The sequence below is a fragment of the Larimichthys crocea genome, chromosome XXII (assembly GCF_000972845.2).
Source record: "Larimichthys crocea isolate SSNF chromosome XXII, L_crocea_2.0, whole genome shotgun sequence".
In the NCBI taxonomy this organism is placed as follows: Eukaryota; Metazoa; Chordata; class Actinopteri; family Sciaenidae; genus Larimichthys; species Larimichthys crocea.
Window position 1 is genome coordinate 12,403,123 of NC_040032.1, and position 12,014 is coordinate 12,415,136.

Here is a 12,014-nt window from a genome sequence, read left to right on the forward strand (position 1 = left end):
GTAATCTCTCCGTGTCAGGCGCTGACTATTGTGACAGTTAAAAAATACAAAGTAACTGTAACATTATCTCCGGGTTTTAATCGCAGAATATCTATCATAACTCCTGTCTGATTCTGCTGTTATGTGACATGAGTTATTTCATTATCATGAACTCCAGCGGCTCGCCTGTCTCCTTTCAGAAGGTGTCTTTCGCTCTCTGTGTTGTTTGGCAGGTGAGATGTGAAGATCAAGGAGGCTGTGTGTTGATCCTAGCTCAGGAATGGAGAGCCTGAGTGTAAAAAAAAAAAAGTTCTCTGTAGACGGGCCCGGTCCTGCTGGAAGCTCCACGACTCCCACACACACGCTCCGACCCGTGTGCCCATTCACAGTTGACTGCCATGTAAAACACATTGACTCTCTCTGGAACCAGAATCACGGCCTTACTGTAAATAAGATGCATACATATGTTGCTATCATGCCGTGCGGAAAAAAAAAACCCTGTTTTGGCCGACACAAGATCTGCGTGTTCCCAGAGGAAGAAGGCTTGTTGTGGTGTGTAAATGTGTCTGCTCTAGAGACAGCATGACAACACCTGATCTGCTGTTCCCGGTGGAGCACTAGGCCAGCTATGTTAGCTATACCGGTTGCAAGGTCAAGGTCTGGACAACAGCTCACTATTGCCTTTGTCTGAGCGCTGGAGGTGCAGCAGATTCTCAGGGAAACTATAGATTACTTTCCCACAGCTGGCTCTGCAGCGTATCGCTTACAGTGTGGTTAATATTTTAGGAAATCAGGCAGTGCAGGAGAACTCTATGTGACTTTAAGGTTTTCTTAAGGTTTTAAAGGACATATGTTGGATGTAGCATTTGTGTGTGCCACACTATCGTGTTACTGCTATTAAATTGTATCCACGGTAATTAAAAAAATAGAAGTTTGTCTAAAGTGTCACAGTGAATTCAGAGCATCGTTTACATTTCAAATATGGAATTATTCCAACGTCAGATTCGCTTCTATCTAAGAGACACATCATACTTCAGTGCAGACAGACAGAGAGTCTACAGCTATGACATTTCCCCTTAAACATAACTTTTTAAAAACATTTATTATGAGGTCGGTTTTTCTTACACACGAGACAGGCTGTGGCAATGTCTTCCCACAGCCGCGTCACTGCAGTTTCTGGGTCTGAGCACGCAACGAAAAAGAAACAACAATGTCTTAATGTAAAACATTGTTTCTGAATGAGAGTGGGATAAAAAGCATTAGACATGGAGATTTCTTCGGTAATTGTCGTTGAATGATTCAGTTGTTCCACATTTTTCCGTAGGGCTGAACGTTCGACAGACAAAATCAACAGATAAAAATGATGTTTTGTTTCATCGCAGCGTTTGGGAAAACAAAAACGCCACTTTTGCCATTTGTTTGGGGCCAACGCGCCCTTGTGTGTGTGTGTGTGTGTGTATGTCTTTATGTCTTAAAAAAATCAAATATACTCACATAACTAACAAAACATGAGTGTCCCATTGTGAACGGCTTTCCCTCAAATTATGAATATTGCTGTATTATTTTAGTACAAATAATATTATTAGGGTTTCAGCTGGAAAAAGACAACACGAGTATCTCCAAAGAAGAATTACAAGCAAAATTATATATAATTGAGTTTTTATCAGAATAACAACCATTATTCTAAATTTTTAAAAAGCATATTTTACATTGTTTACATATTTTACATGTGTTTACATTCAATCTAATATTTCATAGCCATGTCATATGATGTATAGGCATATTGGCTACTATTAAACATAATGTAAAGGTCACTAAAGAGTGTTCTTTGAGATGTATTTTTATGGGAGTAGCCTGTATGATACCAGATCAGCGACTATTCATCATCACAGACACACTGGTACTCAGTCCAACCTCCCTGTGGGAATATTATGAGACTATTTTCACAATATCAGTCCAACTGCATTACAGTGTGTACGAGGAGCACAGCTCTGGTCTCCGTGCAGCGTGAAGCTTTCTTATGCTAATGCTGGTCTGACATCAGCAGTGAGATCAAAGCAGGGCAGGGGTACTTTAGAGCCGAGTCTGCCCCCATCCAGGCTCACTCACTCAGACCTCTCTGTGTCCCACTCACACACACACGCACACACACACACACACACACACCACACATACACTTAGACTCACCGATCCACACCATGCGTACCTGTCCGGAGTTATTCTACCACCACCCCATGCTGGATTTTACTCATGCATCTGGTTGATACCGACGCAGAGACGCGCTCTGAAAGGATATTCCGACCTGCTTGAGATTTGATTTTTCTTCTTCTTCTTCCTTGTGTTGCTTGTTTCAACGTTGGAGAGCTAAAAAAAAAAAGCGAAGAAAAGAAAAAATAAAAGGTGAGATGAAACTTCTTGTCGTTTGGCTGAAGCTGGAGGAAAACTTTTCCATGCTGCTTTTGTGCGTAAAAGTTTTTGGGGGATTAAAAAGTTTGTTAGTCTGTCGCCGGAGTTTGGCTGTAGATGAGTCATCTGCTGGAGGAAAAAAAAGAGTGGGAAGTCATGTAAGAAAGTTTGACATAGAAGAAAAGTAACTTTAATCCATTTTTTAATCCAAAAGATGAATGTTTTAATTAAAATAACATCAGTAATTTGACTTTTCCTCGTCTCTAACATGCGTTTTCAGTCTCTCCTCATGGAGGATTTGTGTCTCCACAAGCAGCTTGGCACACAACATGATCATGAGGTCGTTATACAAATATTCTTGTCCGACCTTGTTGCTTAATCTCTGCTAATTAGTTTGGAAATGTGATTATCGGTGCGCTCGGTGCGCCCTGCCCTGCTCACCCCGGCTCCATGAGACGCACATCGGGATGGTGTGCGAGGCTCTCAGCCTTTATCTGTCTCGGAGAAACAGGAGCTGCAGTTTAAATCTCAAATGTAAATTTAAACAACTTCAATCGGATTAGGCTGCAAACAAAGAGTGCGCAAACGCAGGAAATACCTGATTTTTTTACATCCAAAATATATGACAGGCGGATTTGTTTTATGAATCGTTTTTAAAGTATCGACGCATCGGTTTCAGTCAGCTCATTTAAATAATTAATATCAGTGATTTTCACTCGGTTTCGAGCCAGTCCTCCGCCAATCAGCGTCGAGGAGGAACTGGCGCTTTAATAAAGCTCCATTATCAGCTACCTGCCGTTTAAAGGCGCTCACTTTAAGCTCCCTTCAAAGAGATCTCTTATCATGAGCTCACAGGCGATATCTGATAATGCTTCTGATGCGTCCACAGGGCTGCAGATTTACCGAGTTGATCTGTGCTGGCATCCCGCTACTGTCTCTATTTCAAATTCTTCTTAGTGGGGCAGAGGTGACAAGAAACTTAATTACAGAAACTAAAATAAACCAAAGAGGTCGACAACCAGGAGAAGTAGGCCATCCTTGTTTTGTTCATGTGATTGGAAAGAACCATTTAAAACTCAACATCAGGCACGGAAACAAGCAGATCTGTGACCTCTGATGACTTTATTGTTATATAAATTAGAAATAAGGTGATTCAAATATGAATAAAGTCACTGAAGAAAGTCTGACGCAACAACATTTGTTTCTTTGTCTCAAAGGAGGTTGCATGCTGTTTTTCCATCGATCCGAACGCTCACAATGGCGTTGGTGAATTGTCCACAAAGTATTTCTTGCAACCGTTCTGCTCTTTTCTGTCATTTTCTGTGTGTGCGTTATATTTTTTGCGATCGCCGACAGAGAAAGAAAATAACATCCCCCGCAAATGTTCTTTCATTCAGATTTGGCTGTCATTAGATTTGATCTGTTTTTACATTTCTAGAGCTCGCACAAAGACTTTCACAGTATTCATCTGAGAAAAAAAAAATAAAAACATGTTACAAATGGTGCACTGTGGCCAACGACCACGTCATTGATAATATTTATATTATTTATTCCAGGGTTTATAGAGAAGGAGGCCGTGCCATGAGAGCTTGACTTCTGAGTCTGAGCCAAGAAGTCCAACAGCCCCTTTTGTGTTTGTGTCCTGTTTGAACTGGAGCCACTGTCCAACCATGAGGAGCAGCTCTCATGTCCTGCCTCTTGGTGTGCTCACGGCTCTGCTGCTGTCTCAGGTCTGCTCTGGCATCAAATGGCTGTAAGTATTCTCAACGGTGCCGCCGTCTCATTCTTTACGCCTGTCACCACCTTTTTGCACTGCTCCACATTCAAACGTTGTCAAAACAGATGACGTCACGACGCTGCGCTGCATTGTGTGGCTTCTTTGCTGCGTGTTTCTGTGTTTTATGGAGCTTAGGGCCTGTGTGGCAGCTTTGAAACGGGCCCCAACATTCCTCGATTAGGGGAGAGGTTGTGTGTTCTATATCTGATGAGGGGCAGAGGGAGGGGGGACAGTAGATTAGCTGGCAGTTCTTCAAGTTATGAATGGAAACCTCATTGTTTTATTTACTTTAATGCAGCTCTGTGATCTCAGATCAAATGTCCCCAGCTGTGCTATAATAATAAGTAGATAAGAATAGAAAATAAGATAGGCGATGAGGAGGCGTCGTGCTGGTGCAGACAGTGCCACTGATGCCACCGCTCTTACTGTGTGTAGTCTAGTCAGGCCTCAATCAGTGTAAAAATAGTGTGCCGTAGAAGGATGCTGACGCCATAAATGTTGACACAAATGTTGATTGCTCTCGAGTGCCACACTGTTTTTATGGCGCAGTAAAAGTAAACAATAATTTTCGCAATAATTTTGGAAAGTCCATAAAAAAATTTTTTCCAAGTCGCTATTTTTCGAATGTATTTATGTTTTAAGTGAATGTTTTGGCCGCTTTTGTTTGGTGAGGTTTTTTCGCCGCAATTTACCCGTCCTGCTTTGGATTTCTTTATCTGGGTTTCATGTCTGATGATCACTGTGAAAACACAGCCTTCTGCGTCGGCTTACCAAAAATAATCCACGGCTTCTTATCACTATGAGCGGTTGTAATACTCACAGTGGGAAGACTTAAGCAGATGTGCCCATGAGAGCCGGGATGGCATGTGCTAAATCTAAGCGAGAAAGCCTTACAGTCTTGATAATGCACAGCGGCGCAATGCAAAACAGATGCGGCTGTAAACACCTGTGAGTGCCGGGTTACCACGAGCCCACTGGAGTCACAGCTTATCATTGGGCACAGAGTGGCGGCCCCTCGGCCCCCCTAATGCAAAACAGGCCAAGGTGCTGCCTGGTTCTCACGAACTCTCAGCAGAGTGCAAGCTGCAGAAAGCAAGAGATCAGAGCTAACCTGCTCCGCCTGTGGTTTCTCTATTAAGTTAATCCTCAATAAGTTTAAATTGTTTAAATCAAATGTGTGCACCTTTAAATAGTCTGTAAACAGACGATTCGTGTCAAAATGAGGCCACAGAGGATGTTGCTTCCTGTGGTGGAAAATGCAAATTGTAAGGGATCTGTGTAGTTTTTCATCCGACTGTGGATCAGAATAGTTTAGTGGCGTTTTTATATTTTTTGGCATATCTCGAGAACTTTCTCTCTGCTTTAACAAAAGAAAATCCCCGTGCCAAGATCGTGTCACTTGAATTTTATGAATCCGCAGCTGACTCCCCTTTGGGATTTTCGTGTGATAAGATGGTTCTTTTATGCAACACATGCCAAAATATTTCCCTGCCTGAAGCATTATCTGTTTGGATTTTTGAATTGTTTGTTCAGAATTGATGTGTCTCAAAGGCTTAAAAAATGTGTGTACGGAAGAACCTCAAATCGTTAACACACTGTAACTAAAACTCTCAATCTGCTTTGTTTTTTCCACTAAACGTGATAATTTGACAGCTCCTAAAAATAAAAAAAAACACATGACTTAGCGATGAATCTTTTGTTGTCATCAGCACTCCAATGAAATGTTGAATTCATTCTGATCAATACGTCCTGTCTGTGTTTATCCCCCTTTTCCAGAGCGCTATCACATGCTCCTGCATCTTTACACATCAACCAGACCCAACACTGTAAGCTGCTGCCTGGCATGGTGTCCTCCCAAGCTCAGCTATGCCGTAGCAACTTGGAACTCATGCAAACTATTATCCAAGCTGCTCGTGAAGTCAAGAAAACGTGCCAGAAGACCTTTGCAGATATGCGTTGGAACTGCTCCTCCATTGACATCCCCGGTGATGCCCCGAAGTATCGGCCAGACCTCGACCGAGGTATGGTTATAAACAGCTTTCGGAAAGACAGAGCGGACGCTGTTTCCAAAGAGACGCTCCAAGTTTTTTTTTTTTTACCCGCAAGAGTCTGATGTTTATGGCCACACTTGACATTCAATGAATATCTCAAACCAAGGTCATTAAGTGCTGCATGTCTTCCAGTTCAGTTTACAGTAACTCGTGAAATGATCCCCAGTCCTGTAATGGTGTCTGTGCTCAGACGCCACAATAGATTTATCTGTACGTATTAATATGGCGGCCATCGCCAGAACTTAAATACAGAATTATGTCCTTTTCAGAAGTGATTTCTGGTTTTCAGATGACATGTTGCCTCATCTTTCCACTTTTTTTTTTTTGCTGCCCTCTTAAATTATTCCATTATTCATTCCTGAGGAGGTTTCACCAGGGACTTGTACTGAAGCAGTTATTTGAGAACATCCCCCACCACCACCACCACCACCGCTTCCACCCACCACTGCCGCCACCAACACTGCCGCCACATGTGTACATTCTGTATGAAATCACTGGCTTGTTATTCTCGAAATCCACGGCATTCTCTGACTGCACGCCACTTTGCGTCGCAAGGCTGTTTGCATTGCCAGAAAGGACCTTGAGACAGTTGCTGGGCTTCGAGTCAGGGTGGGGGAGAGCTGTGTGCAGGAGGACATGGCTGCCATTTGCCAAATGAACAGTCAGCGCCGAACAGGAAATGGCTCATCTCTGTCCAGGGATGGCTTTGATCTAACCAGCCCACGGTCATACATGATTTCTTCCCTTACTTCCAATTGCTCCCTGGCCTTCAACATATGTGCTTTCCATGTAGACACATCACCACCAATCACATCAGTGCTCACTCTGCATTAAGACACGAGCGGTGATTGACTGTGTTTGATAGGTTCATTTTGTGCGCTCGATAACCTTTCGGGTTTTGTTTTTTTTCCACCGAGGGAACATAACGCTGGGAGGGAAATGGAGAAAAGGGGGACGGACGGATAGCAGAAAAATTGATTATACCGCAGAAAGGGGTTTGACAACTTTCTGTCGATGTTTTCATTTGTTTTTCTGATTTTCTATAAACTGGTTCACCCCTTTGGAATCCATTTTCAAAGACATCGGTTCAAGCTGACCACTACACGCTTCCCGCGAACACTTTGGCACGCATTATGGCGACTGATAGTAGACCAGCTGCCCGTCTTAAAAGTATGAGATCCTGCAGTTTTCTGACAAGCAGAGGAGGGTGTGCGCACGTCAAAACGATCAAAAACAGACTAAACTTAACTGCGACAGCTGAAGTCAATTTCAAGTCTTCGGTCTTATGCAATAGCAAACTTTTTAGACTGTTGTTTAGACAAATAAGTCATCTGACAACGTCGCCTTGGGAAACTAAGAAACGTGACTCTATTTGACTTTTAATAGAGCGAAAGATTGCCCAATTAATTGTGAAAACAACTATTTCTAGTGACCTCTAAATATAACTCTTGCTTAAGCACTGCAGCCCACTGAGTTTCTGCTTTAGTTAGCAGGTTTGCCAGGGCCTAAAACAACCTGAACGTCTTCCTTTTTTACCTATATCCTAAGGGTCTCTTATCTGTTTCAACAGGAACAAGGGAAGCTGCATTTGTCTACGCCCTGTCGGCAGCGACCATCAGCCACACCATAGCTCGGGCGTGCACTTCTGGAGATCTGCGTCTGTGCACGTGTGGTCCTATTCCTGCTCAGATCCTGGAGCCTGGCTATCGTTGGGGCGGCTGCGCTGACAACCTGCACTACGGTTTGATCATGGGCTCCAAGTTCTCTGATGCGCCCATGAAGATGAAGCGCGCAGGCTCGCACGCCAACAAACTGATGCATCTACACAACAGCGAAGTCGGGAGACAAGTAAGCAATTGGGGGTTTTTTGGACGCTAAAGTCCAAGCGCTTATCTTATCTTACTGTTTGCAAGGAATGAGCTCTATCTAACCTCCATGTCCTCATGTCCAGGTATTGAGAGAGGCGCTGGTGATGAAGTGTAAATGTCACGGTGTGTCCGGCTCCTGCTCCATAAGGACCTGCTGGAGAGGCCTGCAAGACCTGAGGGAGATCGCTATGGACCTGAAGACCAAGTATCTGTCTGCCACCAAAGTGGTTCACCGGCCCACGGGGACACGCAAGCAGCTGGTACCCAAAGACATCGACATCAGGCCGGTGAGGGAGAACGAGCTGGTCTATCTGCAGAGCTCCCCAGACTTCTGTACCAGGAACGACAAACAGGGATCTATTGGCACACAGGACAGGTAAGAATGCCTCATCACATTGTTGTGCATGAGAAAGAGGGGGGCGGATATATGATGGTAGTTATTAGCATGACTCATATCAGCTTCCCACAGATCTGACAAATAGGAACTGACCGATGCACGAATGTCTGCTCATCCAGGACTCAATGTTGACTCAAGTGAAGTGGTGTCCTGCCCCGGTGGCACCGTTTAGTTCTCAGGCTGGCTGATAACAACCAGAGGCCCCTGTGAGTGCTCCGTCTGTGGCTTGTCTGATCACGTGTCGCCGAAATGGCCGCTGTGACCGGAGTTGTTGTCTCGCTATCTAAAACAATGACTAATGCGGTTATTCTTAGGAGTGGAGTGCACTCACAGCTGATATCGATCGGAGAGAGGGCCACACACAAATTGGCAAATACTTATTGGTCCCCCGCCCCAGAGATAAAGGTTTATTTACACCATTCAGCTCCAGTGTTTTAGTTGGGACGGTGTCCGGCGCTGCTGTGGCATGGAGGGAACTCAGACATGCAATGACAGAGACCCACTGACCATCTGTTCATCAGCGTGTTCAACCAGACCAGAGTCATGCACGTGATGCTGTTACATGTTATACATGTCATACATCATATGACTGTCATATCATGTGCTATAGGCCATTCTACAGATAACCAGAAGACATGCTTCATGTCAAGGACACTCACTGTGCCCAGTGTGTCCCACATCTGCGGGCATGATAACGCAGCGAGCCGCTCACACAGTCTGCGACATTACCGCTTTGCCAGATCACGAGGTGCCCGCTTTGCCGCCGTCATCGCGTGAATGTGCGACGCTGATGTTTGTGCACGTGATTGATTATTCCCGCGTACGTCTAGACCGAATGAATTCTCAAACCTCGACATCACAGCGCTCGGATCACGTGGTCACTATAAGTGTGATATGCTTTGATATGCTCGCTCGCTTGTGGTCGCTCGAGGAGAGGTTTACCAGTTTTTACACTTGAGTCGACCTTGCTCCCGTCTGTATTGTTAGCTCTGACCCAATCACAAGATCTGAGAGCGGTAGATACCTGTTTTTAGAGACTACCAAGAAAATCTGGGACAGGAAAGTGAATTTATAATGGATTAAATGTGATCACCGATGAAAAAAGAGGTCCTGCGATGTGGCAAACGAAGTTTGTGCTTTAGTCTTAAATTACATTATTGTGTTTAAACCAGCAGATGTGAACTACAGAATGAACACTGCTGTCCTCTTGCTCCACTTATATAATGAGATCTCGCCTCCTGACAAAACATAACTGAGTGGGGGTTTCTGTCCCAGCTCCCACTGATGTAATAAACCTGTCTAACACTCTCAATGAGTCTTGTCCCTCCTCCTCCTCCTCCTCCTCCTCCTCCTTCGCTCCTGCAGCAGCCATCAGCTCAGTGTCTGCCTCACCATTCTGGTCATTAACACTCTGCTATCATAAAACAATGCAATTATGCGGGGAGGGCAAGCTAAAGAAAGGGAGGGCAGCCCTGCGTATTCACCGTGATTTACGACGGGCTATTCTCGGAGCTCATTCAAAAACACCTCGAGCTTCTGAAATGAGAGGCCGAGCATCCAACTGCCCAGAGACGACGAAACAAAAAGAAAGTGAAAGAAAAAAATGTTTGGAAGAAGCACTGCACAAAAGGTTGAGGCAACAACTGGTCGGTCAAGCACTTTTAAAGGACTATTGTGGGCCGTGCACAGGGTGCATCATTGCAGAAAATATGTAGATTGAAGCTGTAAACTTTAATGTCTCAGGCAGGAAACCAAACAGGGAATATGTTAGCGCTCATAGCTCATTGTCAAGCCCTGAAAACATCTAAATTCACTGTCTTTCTTTTTGTCTCATTTCAGGCAGTGCAACAAAACCTCCGTCGGCAGTGACAGCTGTGACCTGATGTGCTGCGGACGTGGCTACAACCCGTACACGGAGAAGCTGGTGGAGCGCTGCCACTGCAAGTACCACTGGTGCTGCTACGTGACCTGCAAGAAGTGCGAGCGGATTGTGGAAAAATACGTCTGCAAATGAGTTTTTTGTGTGTGTGTGTGTGTGTGTGTGTGTGTGCTGACCGCCGACGGCCCCACCAGCAGCAGTCCTCTCCTACTTTTTGTACCCAGCCACCTCCGAAGGCTACAGATTAACCAAAGCACTACAATATCAAGAAGGCTTACTTTTGTCTTAAGCTTTAGCATGTGTATCTCAAGGAGAAATGGTCTATTCTTGTGTCAGTATCATTTTTTGTATCTCCAAACTGCCAAATGGGCTCCTAAGCTTTTTTTTTTTTTTCGCTTCACAAACCTGGACGTGGAGAAGCGTGGGCGACAGCGCCGGTTTACGTGAAGACCGCCGTCCTCCTGGGTATTTCCTTTTTCTTGTTAATGATTACAAATCCCCCCCTAACAGGGATATTGAAAGTCTATTTTATTATATCTCTAGTAAAAAATAAAAGAAGAATAATACTGAATTTTATGCTGGAGGAGAGGGACAGAGACTTTTGTTTGGCTTCATTCCATGGACATCGATGGATCCACCTCTGATGGTACTATCAAAACTTTTTTTTTTTCCTCTGCAGCGATGGACAATAGAGGAAAAAACGGGAACACAAAGGGAATTTCGAGTACTTTTCTTCAATCATAGAACATTTTTTTGTGGTTGACGGGTTTTTTTTTTTGGACTCTCACTCGCGTGTCCTGTGTGGATCTTCACATACTGCCCTGCATCCCTGTGGATTGAGAGAGGAGGAACATCAAGGACTTTGTAAAATTGTGCATTATCTCCTTTATGTCTGACATGCAGTTCGAAATATATTCTATTTTTCATGAGCGTATGAGCTGAACTCATGGATTTTGTAAACCACTTTTGTGTGGATGTACATACTGTTATTTTGTATACTGAAATAAAGAAAGAAGTATTTATAAAATAATTAAATGATCTTCACCATCATCTTTACATTGAAAGCCCTTCTTTATTTACATGAACTGCACCTTTAATGAAATACCGTGTGGCTCATTTTGCAGAACTTTTGGCGAATACAAATCCATAACCTCCACGCCTAATTATTTTTTAAATGTTTGAGCAACATTTACTGTGATTCACTGCAATCCAAGTGTTATAAAACAACCATTTACCGCAACTTATAGCACGCTGTGATTGTAAATCAGCTCAGTGCAGTCGGTAATGAGTTGCAAGGTTCAACCTGACAGCCTATTGGAATCACTCTCTGAATTACCCAAACCCTGGGAAAGTGTTTGTTTGGACATTCCTCCTCCTTACAAAGGCCCTTACAAAGGGATTTTTGTCCCCCCCTATCACAGCTTTGACACTCAAATGCTCATCAGTCTGAGAGTTAGACCTCCATCAGCTAACAGAAAGACAGAAATGTGTTTTTGAACATATAGCCAGACTGCTGGCCTGTCAGAGGGAACATACTTGGCGCTGTGTGCAGCCAGGATATTACCCTCTGGCCAGTCTTGTGTTGGTTAAAGTGGTTCTCTTGATTTTACACTGACAGAAATAGAGGTGGAGGATGAAGGGCCCATGCTGTGAGCTC

At 44.0% G+C, this 12,014-nt stretch overlaps 1 protein-coding gene across 1 annotated transcript; it reads left to right on the top strand.

Annotated features, from left to right (window-relative positions):
• Nucleotides 1–1,976: 1,976 nt before the first annotated feature.
• On the top strand, nt 1,977–11,401 carry wnt11 (wingless-type MMTV integration site family, member 11). Its single transcript, XM_010749451.3, has 6 exons — nt 1,977–2,379; nt 3,942–4,138; nt 5,939–6,183; nt 7,784–8,061; nt 8,165–8,457; nt 10,318–11,401. Exons 2-6 carry the CDS (start codon nt 4,056–4,058, stop codon nt 10,490–10,492), a joined length of 1,074 nt encoding a protein of 357 aa, XP_010747753.1. The 5' UTR covers nt 1,977–2,379; nt 3,942–4,055; the 3' UTR covers nt 10,493–11,401.
• The last annotated feature ends 613 nt before the right edge of the window (nt 11,402–12,014 follow it).